Source organism: Heloderma suspectum, chromosome 1, assembly GCF_057233095.1.
Source record: "Heloderma suspectum isolate Gila_16-S chromosome 1, 16-S_ref, whole genome shotgun sequence".
NCBI classification, from domain to species: Eukaryota; Metazoa; Chordata; class Lepidosauria; order Squamata; family Helodermatidae; genus Heloderma; species Heloderma suspectum.
The window spans coordinates 108,298,735-108,321,435 of NC_139458.1; the positions used below are offsets into that span (position 1 = coordinate 108,298,735).

Sequence of the window (22,701 nt, forward strand, 5' to 3'; positions counted from 1 at the left end):
ACTAGAACCCAGGGTCATCCCATGAAGCTGATTGGTGGGAGATTCAAGACAGATAAAAGGAAGTTCTTATTCACACAGCACATAGTTAAACTATGGAATCCACTTCCACAAGATGTAGTGATGGCCACCAATTTGGATGGCTTTAAAAAGGGATTGGAGAAACTAATAAGGCTATCAATGGGCACTAGTCCTGATGGTTATATGCAACCTCCAGAGGCAGTATGCTTATTTACACCAGTTGCTGGGGAACATGCATGTGTTGGTGTGCTGTTGCACTCATGTCCTGCTTGTGGGTTTCCCATGGGCAGCTGATTGGCCACTGTGTGAAGAGAATGCTGCACTAGATGGACATTGGTCTGATCCAGCATGACTCTACTTATGTTTTTAAACAAATGCAATGGCTTTAACATCTCACTAGAGGGCATCAATATCCTATGTGCTCAAATAGCATACCTATCAAATAATAATGGGTGGGGGTTAAAGGGGGGGAGTGGAGAGATAATGCCAGTGCTTGCAGTTCCATGGTGCTGCCTACAGCGCAGTCAGATGGAATTTGCCAACATAGGACAGACTTGAATTAGCAAGGCCCCCTGACATTGTACACAAGGGAAGCCTTGCAAAAAGCTTGGGACAGTAATGAAAACAATGCATGGTTGTAACAACTACAAGCATATCCCAGGAACACAATCCAGTGCAAAAATACAATAAGGAAGGGAGGAGCCTTCATACAAGGACGGGACATTGCAACATAGCAGCAGGTTCAAGCCATAAAAATGCTAAGATGTGTTTTCTTTGAAATTCCAGCTTTAAAGTAAGCATATCATACTTTACTCAACAAGACTACCAGACTTATGCAATGCAAGAAGAGGACACAAAAAGACCATTGTTATTCATGCCATTCCTTCTCTCTCTCTCTCTCTCTCTCTCTCACGGGCGCATACACTCCTTATACCAGACAACTGAATACAAGTAGCACTTGTGGATAAAACTTCCACTTTGCAAAATAATATTGTGCTCACAAAATAGGTTCACCATATGGATGCCAATGTAAATATTACGTTACTATTACATTACTATTCCTTTGAATAATTTGCTTGTCCCAGGAAAGGAGTTTCTTGGTAACATAGCATTGTTCCTTGTGCACATTTCAACTTGCCCAGTGACTCCAGAAGATCTCACAAAGTGGTGGCACCAAGAAATTGTAGTTGCAGCTTTTTGCATGTTATTCATAAAAGATGTTCACAAAAGGAGAGAAATAGGGGGCACAGCTTTAGAGCAGTGTCCCACCAGTTCTGGGCTATTCTGCCAGTTAATCTGTTGTTCCAGCAGCATATCTCAAGTTCTTTTAGCATAGCAGGGCTTCTGTCAAATGCTATACCCCTCAGTCAGCATAACTCAAGTAGTGGATTCTATCCTAAATTTGTCTTTAAAAATGGAAGATTGCTGTGATTAAATGGAATGAACTGCCTTTGGAGTTGAGACTGGTCCCCACTCTCTGCATCTGGAAAGGGGCTCAAGCCACATCTTTTTAACTTGGCTTTCAAAGTTATGGTTTTCAAGAATGTTTTGAGTGTTTTTGAATGTTTTTATTTCATTACTGTTTATCTTCTGATTTTTATCTTCTGAACATAAGCAAACACTATAATGAAGAAAAAAACATAAAACCACCCTCAACCAAAGTGGACAAGAAAGTCGTACTAACAAAAGACTTATGGACACTCTTCCAGTGGTATAGTGTGGTGTAGTGTTGGACAGAGATTCAGGAGGCCCAGCTTACATTCACTGGGTGACTTTGGGCCAGTGAAGGATGCTCTCCATTTTATCCTCACAACAACACTGTGAGGAAGGGTAGGCCGTGAGGATAAAATGGAGAGGAGGTGGATCATGTTGGGCTCCTTGGAAGAAAGGTGGAATATATCAATAAATAATTCTCAAATTTATTTTGATTTACACCATACCAAATAGCAAAGCAAACACACACACACACACACACAATAGAAATATCCAACTCCTCCCCTACTCAGACAATTTCCTAGAATTCAGGTGGGTGCGGTGAAAGGCGTTGTATTGCTCAAACTATTACGGAGGAATGACGATGGTCGGGGTGCTTTTTCTCTCCCCAGGAGATAGTCAACGCTAACACAATGGAAAATGAGAAGTTCATTCGGTATACTGACTGAAAACCTTCTGCCGCTGAGTCCTTTCTCTCCTGTTGTCATGATCCTGAGCCCGCCCGGAATTCAGGTGGGCGGCTACAAAAGCAGCAAGAGTGAGGTCATATGATCCCAGCCCCTCTCACCCAATTCGGTGAACTCTTGGAGAGAGGCGATCGGGGTTTGTGAGAGTATCCCGGCTGGATTAGAGTAGAGCGGAGTGGACGAGGAGTTTTGGAATTTTGCGCCTTGAACTAAACAGGTAAGTGACTTTGAGGAAGGAGAACCAGGAAGAGAAGGATCGCCCCGAGAAGTAGCTGGAATAGATCCGTTCTTCGGGTGGTGGGTAGGGATAGGGAAATAAAAGTCCCTGGACCTCACACGCCGTGGCATTCTGGGAGAAACAGAAACTTCCCCAATATGCCTTCTCGAGTTAAGCGTCCTTCTTGGGCTTTCACTACATTGGCTATTAAATATGTCCCTACATTTGTTAATATAGTGTGGGACCGGGGATGAGGAGCGCGTGACTTTGATTAGGAAAACATGCAGAGAGGTGAATTAGTATGGGCGCAATCGCTCTACAACCTTTATTGTGGATTCTTCTTCCGCATGGTAAGTGTATCCCTGGGCTCCCCAGGCGGCTTATACACTCAGTAATCAAAAGAAAAAGTCAAAACAAACGAGCCTAAAAACAGTAACATCGCCAAAGCCGTAAGCCATTCGATCGGGAACGTCATTGGAGGCAGTGGCGTTTAAATCGAGGTGGGTTTCTTGTTTTAGTTACCCTAAGAAAGAGGACGAGAGTTACTATCGGATGTTCCAAGATCATTGCTTTAAAGCAAGTCCGCTTCATTTAGCTTAGGCTGCTCTAAATTCCTGAGATGCTGAATAAAGCTTTTGTGTACCCCTTTGGCCAGGAGCCAAAGAATACTGTAGCTAAGCTTGCCAGTTCAAGGGAGCTTTGGTTTTTGGCATTTCTGGAGCAGCGGCCCCTCAAGATCGAAATAAATTGCTCTTGAGGGACATTTCAACAGCATGGCATGATATCGGGGTAGGGGGGAGTAAAACTATACCTCTGGTTATGCTTAAAATAGTTCTGTGGATCCGGATCGCTATCATCCATAAATGCCGATTTTTACTATGTCAGCAGGTACATGAGGTTTCATCTCTGTAGCTCAGTGTAATCAGTGACACTTGCCATGTGTTTGGTATTTTGTCAGCCAGTTACATTTGCTTTACAAGATTTTACATGTGAAGGGAATGTGCTGGCAACCCAAGTCACTAATGGATGCACAAAGAAGACCCTAACCTATGCCATCCTGTCTTTACCTTCAGCAATATTGTTCTTTTCCTCTGGTATAGAAGTCCTTGGTTTCAACTCCTGGGAAGGATTCATGTAATTAATCTTATGCAACCATGATGATCTACATGCTAGACTGGTTTTTGGGAGGCCTGCAGCCTGTTTCTAATGCAACATTCATCCAAATGTCTTGTGGAGACTTGTGGCTGATGTTGACTGTAGCCACAGAAAACTTTTAAAGCTTGTTAGTGACTAATATATTCACAATTGCTTGACAGGCACCAGGTTATGTTCATTTTTTACCTGTTGGTAAAACAGCTGCTTCAGCTGCTGCTAACATTGCTTGCATTTCCTCACTGTTCAAGACAATTAAAGGAGCCAAAAGATGCAGTAAAAGAAGGTAACTTTCTTTATATGTATGCTATACCTTGTAAAACAAAACTCTGCTTTAAGTAACTTCTATGAAGATTCTGTTTTCAATATGAAGCACAAAGACATTGGGAAGCAGAAAATTATGATCTGTACATTTTAACCTTTCTTCCTTATAAAGGGGTGGGGGGAGAGAGAGAGAGAGAAGTAATCCAGATATGGTTCAGGAAGGAAGTAAATTCTGATATATCAAACCAAAAGAATTTATTCCAATAGTCTGTCACCATAGACTCTATGATGCAACAAGCTAAAGATACATTCTTCTGGACTTCAAACAATTTATATATACATGTTTCACTAGGGATTGTAGACCATAATAGTTTCTGGTTGGCTTCACACAACCAGGAATGTGGACATACCTTGAACATGTGCCAGAACACCATTGTGGTTGGTATAATACAAGCTGTATCTGGAATTCACCAACAACAGCACTCATCAGTGGCTATACCAACTCCCACCAGACCCAGGATGCCTGGCCAGTGGTCAGGAATGCTGGGAGTTGTAGTTCAAAATATCTGGAGGGCAGCAGGATGGGGAAGGCTGGTTTACCAGTCTCTGAGATCAATTGTATCTGCAGCACTCAGAGTTCTAGCTACTTTTGCAGTCTCTGCTTCTTTCTTAGTTCCACCAAATTCATGATTAACTTCTGATTTTTTTTTTAACGGGAATGTTTCCATGTGGTTTCCCTGCAATCCTTCCGTGGTTATAAATACATTAATTTTCAATTGATGAATTTCACGTGGTTACAGCTCACTTTTTAACCACATGATGATGCCTTTATAAGAAAGAGTAACCGTGGAAGAACTGCAGGAAAATGCCATTTTGTGATGTCATTTTCCTATTAAAATTGCTCATCTCAATCCACCCTCAGGCTCCTCTCAGTTTTCTCATACTTGCCCAAGTTGACACTCCCGTCCCACCTAATTTGGCAGTGGTTTACTCCCCTTGACACATACTCTGTTTTGGATTGTAAAGGCTGTTTTTAACCACTATTTTCTGGGCCGCACCTTAGATGGTGCAAGTGACATCATTATCATATTTTTATAAGTAATTTTTATCTGTTATCTGAAGGTGAATAATGATGAGCATTCTCAAGGGTTCTTTCAGACCTGCAGTGTTGAATGTGAATATGTACAAAATATTGGGGGAAATTATGGTGCTGATTTTGTTTATAGTTTTTGCTTGAGCTAAAGATCTTTTTTTTGAAATGCAGTTTAAAGCATTGTATAGCAGTTTGATGAGCCTCTGAGGATAGAATTGAGCTAAACATTCTAAATAAATGAGAAGTTTCTTAATAACTTCAGTTGTCTGTGATTATGGGACACCCATGCTTTGCAAAATGAAAGGGAACAATATGGTGGTGGTTTTATCATGGATGGTAGGATAAGAAGTAAAGTGTTAAGCTTCGTAGAAGGTAAATTAAAGTCATCCTTCCCCAGCTTGGCACCCTCCAGATGTGTTGGACCGAAACTCCGATAATTCTCAGTCAGGATGGAACTTGTAGTGCAACACATCTGGAGGGTGCCACGTTGGGGAAGTCTAATTTAGGAAATACGTTCCAGCCCAATGATCTTAGAAAAACTTCAGTGAGTCTCCTGGCACCTTAAAAGACCAACACATTTATTTTGACATAAGCTTTTGTAGACAATGTCCACTTCTTCAGATGCATGAAGTATTAACCTTTGTGAAGGTTTGAGGCCTACAGAGGCAAGGAAAAGAAAAAAGTCAGGCCTAGGGGCCTGCGGTTTTTTTGTTAGGAAGGGGTAACCCTGAGAGGATTAGTTTCATTTCCCTGGTTGGTTTCATTTTCCTGAGTTAGGCTTCATTTCTCCAGGTTTGAAACAGTACTTTTGGTTTTGGGGAAGGAAGGGATATAAAGGGAGAGAGAGCCAGTGATGAGAGGGAAACCAGAGGGAGGAAGACCAGAGCATGAAGAGAGAGCAGGAAGAAGCGGCCTGAAGAAGTCTTAAGTGCAGCTAGGATAGAGGAACTTGTGTTTTTTCAACCTTTATTTTATTAGCACTCAGCTCTATTCTGTAAATACCTTTAGTTGTCATTTGCTTGATTTAATTTACCAGTAAACTCCTACCGGTTAACACCCAGGTGTCTCAAATGCCAATCACCCCATGTCTACAGCCTAAACCCCACAGTATTGGGAAGGGGAAGTTTAAAAGAAGGGAGGTGGGACTCTTAAGAAGGCAAGAGATCTTTAAGGATTTGCTCAGGGGGTCCAGGTCATAAGGGGAACCCTAACAACCTTAAATTGGCAGATGTATATATTTCATTTATTTATTACATTTTTATACTGCCCAGTAGCTGAAGCTCTCTTGGTGGTTCACAAAAATTATAAATATATAGATTTATATACATATGCTGGTGTGTGTGATGAGGGGGGTGGGGAGATTAAAGTGCATTGTCAGAGGGAACTGAAATGCAAAAAGTACAGACAGTAATGATTACTTCATAGAATCATAGAGTAGGGTTGGAAGGCGCCTACAAGGCCATCGAGTCCAACCCTCTGCTCAATGCAGGAGTCCAAGTCAGAGCATCCTTGACAGATGGTTGTCCAGCCTCGTCTTGAATGCCTGCAGTGTGTGAGACTCCACTACCTCCGTAGGTAAAGTTGCCTCCCTAGGCAACTTTAATGGTTGCCATTTACAGTTGTTGAGTGATAACACAGACATCTTTGCAATGGTGAGCTGATTGATATGTGTAGTGTGATTTAAAAAAACACCATTGTCTTTATTCAAACCACAAGAAATAGTGTGTAATCTCTTGATGAATTGTATGTCAGCAATGTTGTGTTGATATTAAGTCTTTGAAATTCCTTTGTTCAAGAATGGCCATCTTAAGGTCATTGACAAGAGTGTCCTGAGAGGTTGAAATGTTCCCCCACTGGTGGTGGTTGAATCGTGGGTTGTCATTACACTATGGTTTAACTACAGGTTGTTAACCATAAACAACCCAGAGTTCACAACCCAACCACAAACCATGGGTTCTCTTCCTGGGTTGCTTGTGATTAACAAACTATGGTTAAACCATAATGCAGGGTTTGCAGGTAACAACAACCCAGGATTCAGGGACAACTCAGGGGCTGTTCACAGGTAACAACAACCCATTTGTTGGGGACATGTGGGTGTGCTGCCTGCAGCACATCCACCTCTTCCACTTTACAGCACAACCCACGATCGGCTCCTTCATAGGTTGTGCAGTGTGATGTGCAAACCCGGAATGCTGGGTTGTTCAGGGGTTGTTTATTTAAGCCACCATGCGAACTTGGCCAATGAGTATGAGTTGTAAAATAAAGCCTCAACATACGTGGCTTTTTGTCTTCATGTGAAATGAATAGTAATAAAAAGCGGCCTGAGTTAATATATGTGGTTTTTCTCCTTGGAATTCTTTTATTTATATTAAAATGTATAAGCCACTTTTTCATCTAACAAAAGATAAAGTAATGCTGCCAGAGAGACTTTGCCTTCTTATATCATGCAAAATGGGAGAGATTTACAGAGAGATCCCATTAAACAGGACTTGTGCTTATTGGCTGCTTTGTTTTTATAGCTTCCCAGTCTTCAGTGTAACAAAAGGTGGGTTGATGGCTCGTATGCACATAAATTGCTTTAGAATGGGGTGGTGTTTCCCCCCTAATTGAAAAAAGCTTTCCTAGAGTAATCATGTCTTTTGAAACAGGATAACTGTTCTTCTGTTTAAATTTTTTTAATATGTATTTTGTGGTCATGTTTTAAATGTAATATTGCAATGGTAGGCCGAGTACAATATGTTAATTCACTAAGCTCACTATCTAATATTTGCAAAAGGTCTTTTATAGAACCATATCATAATTCCCTCCAGTAGTGAACCTGGGTGGTCAAGTACCTTTCTGTTTGACAGTGAGAGCGTTGCAAAGAAGATGTGATTTCTACATATTTGGGGTCTCCCTAGGTATTCACAAGCATATACGTTTATGAATTAATTACATTTTTTTTTAAGGAAAACATTGAACATCCTAATAAGGACTTGTGTGTTTCTAGTACTTCAGGAAAGTTACACTCATAGAGATATGAAATTTCTCAGTAACTTTCCCCAGTGTCTGGAGATAAAACTTTCTGGATCCTTTACACCATTCCCCCCTTTCCCCTGAGGAGGAAGTGAGAGCTGTCCTGAGAAAACCATAGCATACCCATGATGGAGCAGCAAGTATTCACTCAACAGAAGGCAACAGCAAAAAGAGATCATGCCTTTTCTACCTTAGGTCTTATTTCATGTAAACATTTTGGGGTGGTTTAGTTTTTACTTCTTAAACATTTACAAATGCAACCTTTTCCTCTTCCCTCTATTTAGAAACCTCCTTACACTGATATATAGCAATAAAGGGGAGTGTAGGGCTGCAGACAGCCCCAGCGCAGATTCATTTAATAGTATATAACACAGTAGGGAAGAAAATAGGGGTCTTCTGTGTGCCTGAAACAGCACTACAAAGCTCCTTTGCCAGGCTGGCTGGACCCCTGAACAGGAGCACAGCTAGGGGCTGGTAATACACCACATCATGTTCTGGAACCCCACCGGTTTTATATGATATGAGTCCACTGAGAAATCAATAAAGAGTAGTTTTAATTTTACTGGCATTTGTGGCAGATTGTCTTTGCATACCAGTGGCTATTTATCTCTCTCACGCTGCCACTGCCCCTTTCAATTATTAACTAGTTAAATTTTAGGAGGCTGGGAACTGTCAGACTCTTTGAAAAGAAACTGAAATAGGAAGCTGCCTTACATTCAGTCAAGTCATTGGGCCATCAAGCCCAGTATTGTTGACACTGACTGGCAGTGGCTCTCCAGGGTTTCAAGGCAGAATATTTTCCAGCCCTTCTTGGAGATGCCAGGGATTGAACCTGGGACCTTCTGCATGCAAAGCATGTACTCTGCCACTGAGCTGTGGGCCCAGGGCTGGCCCTACCAGTAGGCAGAGTGAGGTGATCAGCTCATGTGCCAGATGCTGGGGGCAGCAGTGGTAGCCTCTCAGCTGTTCCTCTGAAACTCGCTGGTGAATTCTCTCTATTGGAGTATAGAGCTGTTTATACCACACAACCTGTCCTGGGCCCCCTAAACTAGTCTGCTGCCTCAGGTGTGATGGAGGATGGTATGCCATTGCCAGAGTTGAAGTAAGAGTCAACTGCCAGTCCAGTCAGCTTTTATACATGGAATGGAGAGGGGGTGCCATCTTGTCCTTTACCTCAGGAAGCAAATGGTCTTGGGCCAGAAAACCACATAGGTTTTCTCAAAGCAACCAAGAATAAGGTTAAAGATTTGGCTGAAGTGTTTAAATTGTTTCCATCGATTGCAGTCAGAAACTAGATGTGGTTTTAGGATGTGAACTAAAGACAGTAGATAAACAAGATTCTTACTAAGAAGCGCGCCACAGAATTGTGTCTAGGATCCTCCTGACAACTGCACTTTACATGACCTTTCTTCTTTAGCCATTAGTGCCTCATTCTTTCTGATATAGCCGCTTCAAGGATTTTTACAGTATCGGCACTGGGGACAAGGCTGTGCAACATTTGATACTGATTTGAATTAGGTCTAGGAAGGAATAAGACACAAGCAGGATTAGATACAAGAAGTACTGAAACATAACTGAGGCCAGAACACCAGGCCAAGAGGCAGGTAACCAGGAAGCTGGGGCAATTAGAAAATGTGGGGGAAAGGCTCACAAAACAAGCAAGGAGAAGCAAGGAAATTTCATTTGCATACTAGAAGCCTTTTCCTGCTTCCATTTGCAGGAACTACTGTGAGGCTAAAGCAAACAAGGGCAGGGCAACCAACGTGGTCCCAACTGGAGTGTCCCATCCCTTGGAAACTCACCCACAAGAGAACTGTGGCTTAGGGCGTAATCCTATGGGTTGCGCCCTGGGTACTCGTAAGCCCCCAAACTCAGAGGCTTACAAGTATCCTATGTAGAGAGGGAGGCACCTTGTGCCTCCCGTGCTGCATTTCAGCTAGATGGGCAATTTTGACTGCCTAGCGGAGGCTTCAGGGAGGGAAGGGAAGGAGGCTGGGAAAGTGATAGGAAAAGGTGTAAACCAACTGCCCCGGCCTCCTCCCTGCCCTGCCCCCAGGAATGCTTCCTTTCTCCCATCTCTACCGTTTACTGAGCGAGCGTGGAGAGGCAGCTGGTGGGGTTATCTGTGGTGGCTATAAGGGGGAAGGGGCGAGGAGCACAGTTTCCTGGGTACAAGCTTGAAGCCTTGTCTTCGCGCATGGAGCCAGGAAGCCAAAAAATCCTATGTCCCCTAGACAGTGTCTAGACATAGGATTGCTCCCTCTGTGAGTCTCAAATCTGCCATTTAGGAAATGTTGTCTTGGGGAAAACTTAAGTTCAAATCCCAGCTCAGCCACTGTATCCCTTAAGGGTGCAATCCTACGGGGATAATGGGCCACCTCTGAGCGCAGAGGTGACCAACTATCCAATGTAGGGCAGGCGGAGCATGGAGGGGATCTTCTCCTCTGGGCTCCCGCCGCCCTGCATTCGTGGCTAGATGTCCAATTTCGGCTGTCTAGCCAGGGCGCCTCGCAGGAGTGGGGAGAGGCTGGACAGAGCAAAGGAAGTGTTGTAATGGTGTTTCCACCCTCCCCGCCCCCAGGAACGCTCTCTTTTCGGCTGCTCCATGCTGCTCTTCTGAGCGCAGAGCTGGGGATGAACCATGCCACCTATGAGGCAGTGGGGACAGTGAGTCGGGTTTCTGGGAACCGACCTCAGAGTGCTGGCTCTGAGCTCAGTTCCCAGAAAATGAAAAATCTTATGGCCGTCCAGATGCTGACTAGTGGCCATAGGATTGCACCCAAAATAGACTTATGCAAGTTCTTCAGTTCACTCTAGATTGCTGTGACATTAAGATTTGGAGATTCTTTTCCACAACTAAATGCTAAATCATAATAAATGATGGTCAAGCTAAAAAAGGGTTCTTAGGCCTAGCTAATGTGTACTCAGATCTGCCATGCTGCCACTGTCATAGCAAAATAGAAGAAATAAGGTATGAGCCATCAAGACTGTACAGTGACCTGGCTGACTTGTCCAACATGAGTGGTTAAAAAAAAGAAAGGTGTGTGACTTGTCACTGAGAAGCTGCATAGTTCTGTTGACTCATATGTGACTTCCTCTATATGGTCATAGTTATAGGACTCCAGTGTGTGTGTTTTGTCATGTTTGAATTGGAATTGGGAATTTAAGGTATCTTTTCCCCAATGTATTTGAATGCTAAAGAGTTTTTTTTTTAATGCCATAGCTTTGTTTCTGATATATAGTTTTAATTATTTTTGTCAGTGTTCATTTCAGCAGAGAAAGCTGATTTGTTTATTGGACGGCACCTTCTATACAACAGATTTGACTTTGAACTAATAACCCGAGGGGATCTTGAAAGAGAGTGCTATGAAGAACAATGTGACTTTGAGGAAGCAAGAGAATATTTTGGAGACTCGGGAAAAACAGTAATTACTTTACTTTGTTGGCTTATGAAGGAGAGATGTCAAAGGTCAATGCTGAGAACCATTTCCAACCATATATGTTTTAGGACTGAAGTGCTGATGTTGTTTACTAGTCCCAGTAATGAAGGGATTGTGGTTTTTAGGTTAGCCCAGGGCTAACTGTTCTTCAGTTGTTTGAACTACTGTGCAGAGACAGAAGGCATCACTTGTCTAGAACATTAACCATCATCTATATAGAAGAATTTATAGGTGAATCCAAATTCCTCACGCTACTGACACTGGTTTAAGACTAGCACACTGTTTTATTTCCACATAATGGATAGGGGGCAGCCTTGCAGAATGGGTGTAGCTTTTCTTTTTTTGGGGGGTGGGGGGAGAGCACTCATACAGTTCTATTTACAATGTGGCATTGCATAGGCTTAAACCTACTAGTCTCCAAACAGAAGTTTATGTTTTACCGTACATACGCATGTCCTGCATCATATGCCTACCTGGGGAATATCCTGCTGTGTGATGTGTTTAGGCTTCAGTCTTACACACATGCATTTTGAAGGAAGTTCCTTTTGAAATTCAAGTGACATTCAGCCCAGTCACATAATCACTCAGTCTATCTGGCCGCAGAAGAAAGTCAGTCACTGGCAACTGTAACACCCAGTGAATAATTATGTGACTAGCCATGACTTTCAAATAAACTTGCTTAAAAATCATATTATAAAGTATATATTCTAATAAGCAGATAGTGAAATAACTTTTTTTTATTTACACTGGCACAAATAAGTAGTCATCAGTCTCCAGAATGTGTAGTACTAGCCAATTATTGGTATGGCTAATGAACTATTTTCTTTCTGTCCTGTGTTATGCACAGCTAAAAGCATGTTACCTTTTCCTTAAAGCAATTTATTATATGCTGATATTTGTGGAAATGGAAAATTCATTAATATTAAGGTATTAAGGCTGGTTTTAAACAACCCTAACCAAGTTCCTTCTCAGGTTAATTAGGTGTAACTCTTGTAACTTCAGGACAAGTTATATTCTTAAGTGATTTGGGGGTGGTTTTTTGTTTTTGAGTTGATTACACTCCTGTAGACTTGCTCTCAAACACATGTTTTTATTTCTTGTCCTAGATGTCTTTTTGGAATCAATACACTTTAAGTAGCCCTGGCGCAAAGACAGGTAAGACAAACTTACAGCAGATCTTAGTGTCTTTTGTTTTTTATATTGGAGATGCTAATGCATTTTATTGGGTCATTTAGTCAGAAATCCCTTGACACCATATCCACAGTATTTTGTGTTATATCTTATATCTCTGCTGAATTATTTGGTCCTCTTGCACAATAGGATCTCACTCTTTACCTTTGAACTTAAGCCATTCCTTTAATGAATTTTGACCACAAGGAGAGACTGTAATGCTCTAGTGAACTGCATCTAGTTTTCAGATGCCACATGGCACCAGTACAATGCATGCTGATCCTCTGATGGCCAGACAGTAGATTTGGGGAATAATAGACAGTATCATGCTGGAAAAGGTTATGCAAAACACTGATTTGGTAGCTTCTCTTTGGTTATTTCCAAGCTTGGGAAATAATTTGCTTGTAGGCTGGCAATGGTAGATGGCTTTCTTCCCACCCTACCCTCTTCTACAATGTGTGGCTTGATTCACACACATACTCGATTTACTTGGAGCTGTCTGCTCTGTAGGCATGTGACACATGTTCATTCAAGCTGTACGTTTGTGGTAGGCACATTGAGTTCTGGTTATGTGGGTCAATCTGGTTATGTGGTCATATATGACATCCTTGCCATGGTCATGTCTCACCACCCTATTATTCTATGCACTGTACTGCTATAGTCCAAGAGCCTCTGTTCAGTAGAGTCTGGGCCTTGATGTAATGCAGTGGTTGGGCACCTGCAGCCCTTGGGCCTAATCTGGCCTACAGAGGTTTTCAATCCAGACCATGGAGGGATGGGCAAACTTCGTGGGGCCCGTCCCCAAGTCTCACCTCTGGCCTGGATGCTACTGGGGGCTTGGAGAGGAGGCAAGGGACAGGAATACTGTAGTTATATCTGATCTACTTGGCAGGTACTTGCTGAGTCCCTTCCCATACCATCTGCGCCCCAGTTGGAATGCAAGCTGCATGGGAAGGAGGTGCTTGACTCAGCCAGTGCTTGCAGGAAAGGTATGGATCTCTATGCCTCTTTCTGTATGGAAAAAGTAAAAGTGGGCGGGGCTTTGTGATATCAGGGGAGGGGGAGGAGCTTCAGGGTGAGCCTCCACTTCCTTGACAGCTTTCTGGCTTGGTTTGGCAGGGTAATCTGGCTCCCAGACTAAAAGAGGTTGCCTGCCCCTGATGTAATGGGAATAGTACATATGTGATGATCAGAGTGGGATATAGAAGCATGTGTTTTGTGTAAAGAATTTACACTTATAAAACTATAGTACAAATTAGGAACAGTTTCAGGAGGCAACATTTAAAAGGTGGCATACATATTAATATTTAGGATAGTGGTGGGTTAAGAATGTGACCTGGGATAAATCTAGAAACAATGCAGTATTAGAATACACATAATAATTTTGACTTCTGTATAGGTGGGCAAGCAATGGAGAAGATTGATGTTATGGGGCTTTTGACTGGACTGATTGCAATTGGAGTACTCTTGGTTATAACTGGATTACTTATTTATTATCTCTGCCAAAGAAGATGCAAGCCAAGATTGCCAGGGTAAGGAATTAAATTTAGTAATTACCATCAAAAGTTTCTGCACCCTAAACAAATTACTCTTTACTGGATTTGTCAATCATGCCCTGTTCGGATTCATGGTGTACAAGATCTGTCCATCTGTAGGTGTTTGGGGACTTTAAAAAAATGTGAACAGAATACGATTTACCAAATAATCTGTAGACTTCTACGTTGAATAGTTGAATCTTTTGGAACAAATACACTTCTATAATGTTGTTGTGTCCTAATTTTGGAAAGCTATGAGGCATAATTTGTACTGAAGTCCTAGTATGATTTTGGCCATCCTGTCTCAAATAGTATATGATGTGAATGGAAATTAGATATACAAAATGGTTGAGAGCTTGGGAGAGCTTCCATATAAAGATCAACGAAACTTTTCAGGATAAAGGTAAAACTGGGAATCTGCACTGGTGGGGAAGAACAAATAGGAACATAGGAAGCAGCCTTATGCTGAGTCAGAAAAGCAGTACCTAGTCTATTTAGTATTGTCTCTATACTGACTGGCAACACTCTCCAGGGTTTCAGACAGGGGTCTTTCCCAGCCCTACCTGAGGTGCCATGGATTGAACCTGGGACTTTTGTGCACGCAAAGCATGTGTTCTACCACTGAGCTATGGCCCCTTCCAGAAAAGAGGAACCTTCCTGGACCAGATCAAGGGTTATAAGAAACTGCCTATAACTGTCCCATAATAGAGATTTCATAACCTAAAGGGCAGAATCTTCACTTGTTGTAAATTTTTCAGTAAGAACACACACACACACACACACACACAGTTTGCTCTTCAGATGACTAATGCAATATATGTGGAGGAAATTAGAGATTGATACATTATGGTAATAAGAGTACTAACATTTTAAACCTGAAAAAGGAAACGGAAACAGGGCATGCCTGATTTACAGAGCGATCCTACTGGGAGGGCATTCCAGGGACCATAGGATAGTGCAGATTTCCCTCCCTGAGGCTGTGGATACAGCTATGACCTTGGGGAGGGAAATCCAAGTGTGGTACCCCCTCTCTCAGTTGTAGAGCTTTCCCTCCATGGAAAGCTCTACAACAGCAACCTTGAAAAAGAATCTGGGAAGGAGAAAAGGTGGGGGGAGGGGAGGGGGAAAGGAGAGGCCATGGGTTTGTTGTATCCACGAGCCTCTCCATTTCCCTCTACACCCACTGAGAGGTAGGTCAGCTAGACTGCTAGCTAAAAATGCTAAAAAGCAGGAACAGAAGGTGAACATGCCTCCATCATTCCTCCCACCGTGCCTGCCAGGGTTTAGGGTGGACAATGTCTCCAGTCTGAGTCCTCCATCTATAGAGTCTCAGTCCCTTAGGGCTGTGCTCTTAACACTGTATGTCGCAATCCAGCAAGCGAGATTTGCACACTGAAGCGTATGTAATTGATGTAAATCTTCATTCTGTTGTTCATCTGGGCCCACTGAACTGGTAGCATGTATCTTTTGAAATGCATAGGAATGCTTATCCCCAGGACCACCAGATATAAAGCATTTCTAAAACTGGATTGTGGCTATAATGTTGATTATTTCAGAATGTACTGTCCTTTAAATAAGTTGGTGGTTTATGACTAGTTGCCGATGACACAATTTTAAATGTGCTTCTGTGACAAAACATTGTGGCTTAAAAAAAATCCTTGAAAATACTTGTGGCTTTGGTAGCTTAGAAAAGCATGAAGCAGTGTCTCGGAAACTTGTGTATGGATGCTAAGCAACAACATTCCAAGGCCACTTTGCAGATGATAATTTTTCTAAACAGGGATAATTTAAAGAATAATTTTGTGTGAAGTGCCCCAAATGAACCACAGGAAACCCTTAACATTCTGGCATCTAGTACTCTCAGAATAATCGCTTCAGCTTCTGTGGAACATTTTTCCAGTTACTCAAGCTGAGAAGGCTCATGCACATATTGTGCACTATTCTCTCAACAAGGGGGTCCAGGGTCAATAACCTCAGCAGTTTTCCCACCCAGGTGGCATGAGTCCTTGACTGCAGAAGGCCTTCACCCTTGATGTAGAAACAGCTGTCGTCATGGCTTCTCTTAGGTAGCATTTCCTAGCATTCCATTCAGGGCTTTCCAGGCAGAAGGGCTGCACAATGATGACTGGAGAAGCTAAATGACAACAGTACTCCAGTTGCAGAGGATGTTTTTGTTTAACACCAATTGTACATCTTACTTGCATTGACAGCAAAGGGCAATTCCTGCTCCCAGACAGTATAACTATTACAGGCTGTTGTGGTGTGGGAAAGTGACAACACTAATCATCGGTAGATTGTGCCATCGCCACACATGGTCCAGGCATGTGTGACCATGACATTTTGTAAGGTCTGCCATTTCAAAAAGCCTTCCTTGTTCCATTATTTCCTTCCATTTTATTATTGTTCAGAGGCTGTGTGCTCCTACTGTGTGTCCAGTGCTGATCCACATGCCTCAGCAAACTGGAAAAAACATTACCCCAGAATAAATGGCTACCCCAGCTGCAAGGATAGCCCAATTCCCTTCTATTCTGTGGGAATCAGTATATTTATGTCATGGGCAAGCACAAATAAAACACTATCCAATGAAAATATACCATTCCTTAAGGCCCCAGGTGGTTTGGATCTCTTCTCTAGAAAGCTTTAGGCCAGGGCTGCAGAACGCATAGGCTGGGGGTTGCATGCAGCCCCCTAAAGCCTAACTGACCAACCAACCCTCTTTTCTTCCTCCCTGCCAGGTCCACTTTTTTTAACTTGTTGGCAGTGACGGTGGTCTCAACTCCCCCCTCCCCATTTCTCCCTCTGTATGACTTACATTGGTGCCCACATGTGCTGTGCTTGTGGATTTGAGGCTGCAGCCATGCACACACTTCTAAAATTCAAAGCATTTCTCCCAGTTTGGGAGACTGGCAGCAAGCCAAACCAATAAGACACTACCTTGGGGGGGGGGCAATAAGAGCACTGGAGTAGTAAGGAGTGGGCTGAGGGGACTCAGCCCGCCAGCTCACTGCTTCAGTGCCCTCATTCGCCGCACAACCCCAAAGGTAGCATCTGATTGGCTCAGCTTGCTGCCATTCTCCCAAACTGGGAGAAATGATGCTTCAAATTAAAATGGTGTGCTGCTACAGCCTTGGCCCAGCAGATGCAGCACTTTGTGGGACATGCCAGAATGGCACCATTGCTGCACACTGAAGTGCAAGATTGCTGGAATGTGTACATGTACGAGTGGATGTTTGTGTAACTGTATGTGTGTGTACATATAGGCACGTACAGCCTCCAGCCCCCAAGCCATCATCACATGCAGCCCTCTGGGCCAAAAAAAGTTGTGTGCCCCTCTTGTAGATTATTGTACTTAATTGCCACTGCCTCAAAAGGTTATGTAACAGTTGTGTAAAAATGGGTGTCATTCATCAAAGTTGTCTTTTTATTTTAGGCACAGAAGCTGCAGGAGGCATAACTCTTCCATTATTTTCCAAAGAAATGAAGAATTTTCCTTAAATCCTCTCTCTCCACCTGCAGAACTGACAGGATTGCCAACTTATGAACAAGCAGTGGCATTAAGAGGCAGTTATGATGCTCCACCCCCGCCATATCCAGGTCTTTCAGGACGGTTTAAAATGTTCAAGAAGTCTCTCTCACTTCCTGGTCCTTAATTAATAAACATGGCTTTTGTAATGGCTGAAAATTAATTTTGACTAAAAGAAGACGTATAGCTGAAATACTGCATGCAGCATTGTGCTCGCTTCAGGAGCCTTTCACAAGTGTGAAAGGGATATAGCTCTTCAACATGCCTGAGAGGAAATGAAGTGTGTCAGGTGAACAAGGAAACCATCCTTCTGCAATGTGTTTTGATGGCTAAGAAAGAAAGACTCCTTTTGTTATGCTTCTTTTTAGGTGCTAAGAACTGTATTGAACTTGGCTCCCATGCATTTTGAGCCACTCAGTCAGTGAACTGATATGCCACTTTTCTTGTCTCTCATGAATGGAAATTTCATTTTCGATTTTAAAAAGTTGCACTTCTTGGGTTTTTTTAATCAGTTAATATCAGTGATATTAACAAATTAAGTACAAATGGTAGTGTAGAATAAGGCAGGATCCTTGCTCTGAACTTCTTTTGGCCATGATAAAAGAACTAGCAATATGTTACAGTTTCATGCTTCTTTAACGGTAGTCTGAACCTTTAAACCATGTTTCTTATACTTGCAAGGATATATCGTCCCTTTAATGGTGTGACAGCAAAGATTCTACAGTTGAAAATATGTGCCCAGTTACACTTTCACTTCGTCACTCAGTGCCCAATAAATTATGAATTCTGAGAATGAGACCTGTCTGTTGCCTTCTATCAAACTAAAGGTTCATTTAATTCCATACTCAGACCCTAGCAATAGCTAGTCGGATACCCATGGGAAGTTCACAAGGATAGCGTGATAGGAGAGAGCTCTTCTCTGGCTGCTTATCCTTGGCATCTGATAATGTGCAGTACTGTTACCTGGCCTTGAGGGATAGGGCAAGATACTTAACTAAATAAATACACAGTTGAAAAGTTTTGCTCAGGACCAGTTCAGTTAAGCCCCAAGAAACCAAGGCACTTGCTAGCAAACAGCTTCTAAAAATATTGGCATGTAATTTATTGCAGCAAATCAAGTTTTGGCATACCGAAAAATGGTTATTATCTGATAACCATTTGCTTTACAATGCAAGTAAAAATGTCTGTACAAAAACATCATTAGAATTCTTTAGATCTGGAAACAGTTAATTGTATAAGAGAAATTGAGCAGAATCCTAACTGTGCAATCCTATGCATTTCTACTCAGAAACAGAATTCAATGGGGCTTGCTCCCAGGTAAGTGGGTATAGAACTGCAGCCTAACGGCATAATCCTATGGACAGCACTCACTGCTTGGAAGCCCCTGAACTTGGAGGCTTCTGAGATTCCTATGCCCTGCTGGGCTGAAGCCTACAAGACGGGAGAAGAGTGGAGGCAATCTTTGCCTCCCCATCCTCCAATCTATATTTTTGCTAGATGGGTTTTTCAGCCTGTCTAGCAAGGACACTTTGGAGGGGGAGGGAACAAGGCTGACAGAGGCTCAGGAAGAAATCGTATCCTAGCATCTCTGATCTCCTTCCTTCGCTACCCACTAAAATGCCCCCCGTTTTCCCCTCTCCAAGGTTGACTTTCTGAACTCAGAGAGGCAGTTGGGGCAGTTCTCTCCATGCCAGCTCCAAGGGGGCAGATCTCAAACTTCCCCCTTCTGAGGTCGGAACAGTGTGTCGAACCTCGGAAGGGGTTTTTTGAGCCATCCTATGGTCCCTGGGACACTCACCCAGCGACCATAGGATTGCTCTGTCAGTAACATTCATAGGGAAGTTTTCATTGACTCCAAGTAAGCTAGGATCATTGAATAATTAAGATACTATATGCTGCCAAAAAGAGGGGCAAAACCCAGTCTGGCTGCTTGTGGACATCTGAGCAATTTGCTAAACAGATAAAAAGACAAATATTGGGGGGGGGGAGTGTTGTTAATGTAACAGTTCTTGATTGCAACGAAGACTATGAATATATATATTTTAAATCAAAGTTCTTGTATGCCTGCCTCTTTCATGTTATGTATAATACAAACTCAAACATTGTCAAGAAATATCAGATCCTTAATAATTTCAAATAAATATCTGGAGTGAGACTTTTAAAAAACTTTTTGGTTTGAAGGGTAACTCTCCTGTGTTATTAGAAGGTAACAAATTAAATGTTTCTGAAATACTTTTTGAGGCCTCTCTGGAATCTTGCTCCATCTCTTCAGTGGGGGGAAAAAACTGTCTTCTACTGGCAAGATGAGTTGGTGTCAATGTTGTGAACTATTTATAGCTAGCTAGAAAAAGCCAGCCAGAAAACATCTATTGGACAAACATTTCACTGTAATCCTAATCCTCTCTGTTCTCTCCCATAGACCAATGGCACTGCAATCAAAGACTTCCAGTGTGTTAATCTCTGCCCTGTGAAACACAAGATTAAACATTACATTTTCTTTGTATCTTTGTTCTTGTAACATACAGTAGCAATCCCAGGTGCTTCATGTGTTTTGAGGAATCCTTCAGTCTTGTTTTTAGTGGGTAACATATTACATGGGCCAAGAATGTTACACCTTTTGTGTTCCAAAGCATGCACTTCAAAAGTGTAAAGTGGTGCAGTATTGGTATATGATACAGTAGCAATACACACAGCACTTTTGCATCCGAAGAACACAGCACTTGAAATAACATGCAACCTACTAATTGATCATCATGCATGATGACTGTGCATGGATTTTTGCAGCATATATCGTACACATTTTAGCGCTGGGCTGCTACAATCAATTAACTTGGTGCTTGTACATGCAACAGACTGAGTGCAGTCATCATGTGTGGCAGTATCCATACAGTTCATAGTTTATTTCTGACATGGAAGTGCTTACTGTGTAGAAAGTTAAGAGTGTCCATCACAAAGTGCAGGTGACAGTTTCTTGGGGCTTGCCTGCACAAATAAATTGCTCTATACTTAAATAAATTTTTTTAAAAAACCAAGATAACCATACTTGTCTATGAGAAGAAAAAAATCCAAAATTCACAGCTGGGATACCTTTATTAGGACAGACCAAAATTCCATAAAAGTATACCACCTTTTGCATTCCCCAGAACTCTTAATCAGGCTAGATGGTAGGAAAAACACGTCAGCAGTATCAAATCAGAAAACCCAATCCACTCACGGAAACTTGCAGTGGCTACTTCCACAAACAAAATATTCCTAATGCCTTCATAGGGGAAGAAGGATTTGCAATATTCCATGAGCTCTTCCGAGTTTACACTGTAAGTTTCACTTCTCCACCTGAAATTTGAAGTAGTATGACGGAGGAACAGCTTTCCACCCAGCCATACATTTCACACATGGCCTAGCAACAAACAATCCGAGCTTCCTAGTTGCACTGTATATTAGTTTTCAAACACGTTTGTCCCATTACCGTTCGTGTGTGTGTGTGTGTGTGTGTAAGTACATGTAATTTGAAATATGTAATTTCAAAAGACCTTAAAACAGTGCAACGTGCCAAGGAACCTTGAGTAGGGAATGGCGGGGGGGGGGGGAGCTGCCAGTATATGCGTCTTGATAAACTGACCGGCCTGCGCGACCACGAGGGCTCATTCATGCGTTATTTTTAGCGCACTCATGGAAAGGATTTCACCTGCGCGCGCGCGCCCACACACACACACAGGTGTAAAAGCATTTCCCACTACACAACTACCAGCAAAACATCACGGAATTCCGTCAAAGCATTTTACCCACATTCATCACTAGCCTTCGAGTAGATGGAAACTGCAAGAAGGGAGGGAAACCTCCAATATTTCCTCGTGTTCCCCCCACCCCGGCCGTTACCGAGGTAATTTAGGCAACCCCTGTTTCCTAACGTCTACATTCCAGCTCGGCGTCTCTCCCAGTCGTGTTCTGTAGCGCAGGCTTCCTTCTCTTCTTCCTTCTCCTGCCACCGCCGCGGCTTCTGAGCGTCGGCGGCGGCAGGAAGCGCAACAGCCGCCGCCGCGGCCGCCGCTTCCCGTGCCCTGGAGCCCATCAGCCCCAGTAAACTGTGGAGGAGTGGGAGGGGCATCCTGGAAAGCCGCCGCCGGCGGAGATGGGTCTCCGGCTAGGCTGCTCGCAGCCCCCGCTGCCAACTCGGTCGGCGTGCGCTCCAGCTCCCCTGATTCCACACCGCCCTCCCGCCCCTTGCAGCGGAAATTGAGGGGAGGACCGGGTGGGGGGTGGCCGCCGCCGCCGCCACTATTGCTGCCCTCCTCCTGTGAGCGGGAAGGGGGAGCTGCTCCCACCCTGCTCGGTCCCTGCAGCCGCCGCCGCCCCCCGTTCCCTTCTCTCGCGCTCCCAGGCCCTAAGCGGAGCCCCGGCGTCCCCTCCTTTCCCGCTCCGATGATGGACAGGAACTACCCACCGGCCCCCAGCTACCCGGATCCGCTGGCTTCGGTCGCCGCCGCCGCGTCCTCGCAACCCACCACCGCCTGGGCCTACGAACGGGGCGCCGGCAGCCTCAAACCCAGGTAAGGAGGGTCCGTTCTCCTGCCACTCAGTCAGTCCGGGAGGGAGGGACGGAGGGGGCTGCGCCAGGAAAGGCCGGGGATTGAGACGAGGCCTTGGTTCCCCCTCGCACCCGCGGGGCATGTTCGGGGCGCCTTCGCCTTCTTCGATGTGGGGGACGGCTCCCCTTCGGCAGGGCTCCGTGCGGAGCGGAGAAGGGAGTCTCCTGGGGGTGGAGAGGACGACAGAGACGCGTCCCCAGCCCTGGGCCCGCCAGTAGGGGAGCACTAGGGCCCCAGTGAGCCCCGTCGCCGTGAAGCGTATCTTGGGGTAGTAGGGTGGGCGGTGAGGTAAATAAGGTTATGAGGCGAATAAAGGGGCAATAATAGTCGGTGTGGGGGCAAGACCCGTTGCTCTGTGGGGTAGTGGGGGACGGGGCGTGTGGGATTCAGGGCTGCTGTGTAACTGCAAGCCATGCTGCTTGCTTTCTCTCTAACATACACGCTCTCTACAGCCGAGACATTTTCCTTCCTTCTTCCTCTCCACGGGATGAGGGTTTAGCGTGGCAGG

General features: G+C 43.7%; 2 protein-coding genes across 3 annotated transcripts in view; both read left to right on the forward strand.

The window, feature by feature from the left end:
- The first annotated feature begins 2,306 nt into the window (after positions 1 to 2,306).
- On the forward strand, positions 2,307 to 20,109 carry PRRG4 (proline rich and Gla domain 4). Its single transcript, XM_084853275.1, has 6 exons — positions 2,307 to 2,415; positions 3,732 to 3,853; positions 11,201 to 11,364; positions 12,486 to 12,534; positions 13,949 to 14,081; positions 17,515 to 20,109. The coding sequence occupies exons 2-6, from the start codon at positions 3,742 to 3,744 to the stop codon at positions 17,732 to 17,734; spliced, it is 678 nt and encodes a 225-aa protein (XP_084709401.1). The 5' UTR covers positions 2,307 to 2,415; positions 3,732 to 3,741; the 3' UTR covers positions 17,735 to 20,109.
- A 1,590-nt stretch (positions 20,110 to 21,699) lies between these two features.
- Positions 21,700 to 22,701, forward strand: part of QSER1 (glutamine and serine rich 1) — a 60,388-nt gene continuing 59,386 nt past the window's right edge. The window contains exon 1 of one of the 2 annotated variants that reach the window (XM_084853305.1): positions 21,700 to 22,154. In XM_084853305.1, the coding sequence (XP_084709431.1) occupies positions 22,027 to 22,154 (128 nt within the window). In that variant the 5' untranslated portion in view covers positions 21,700 to 22,026. The remainder of the gene's footprint in view (positions 22,155 to 22,701) is intronic. The other variant, XM_084853297.1, reaches the window with a different exon arrangement.

Coding starts and splice junctions, on each gene's coding strand:
- PRRG4 (XM_084853275.1), top strand. CDS start 3,742: ATGTTCATTTTTTACCTGTTGGTAAAACAGCTGCTTCAGCTGCTGCTA. Junction 12,535..13,948: donor TAGCCCTGGCGCAAAGACAG/GTAAGACAAACT, acceptor ACTTCTGTATAG/GTGGGCAAGCAATGGAGAAG. Junction 14,082..17,514: donor TGCAAGCCAAGATTGCCAGG/GTAAGGAATTAA, acceptor TTTTTATTTTAG/GCACAGAAGCTGCAGGAGGC.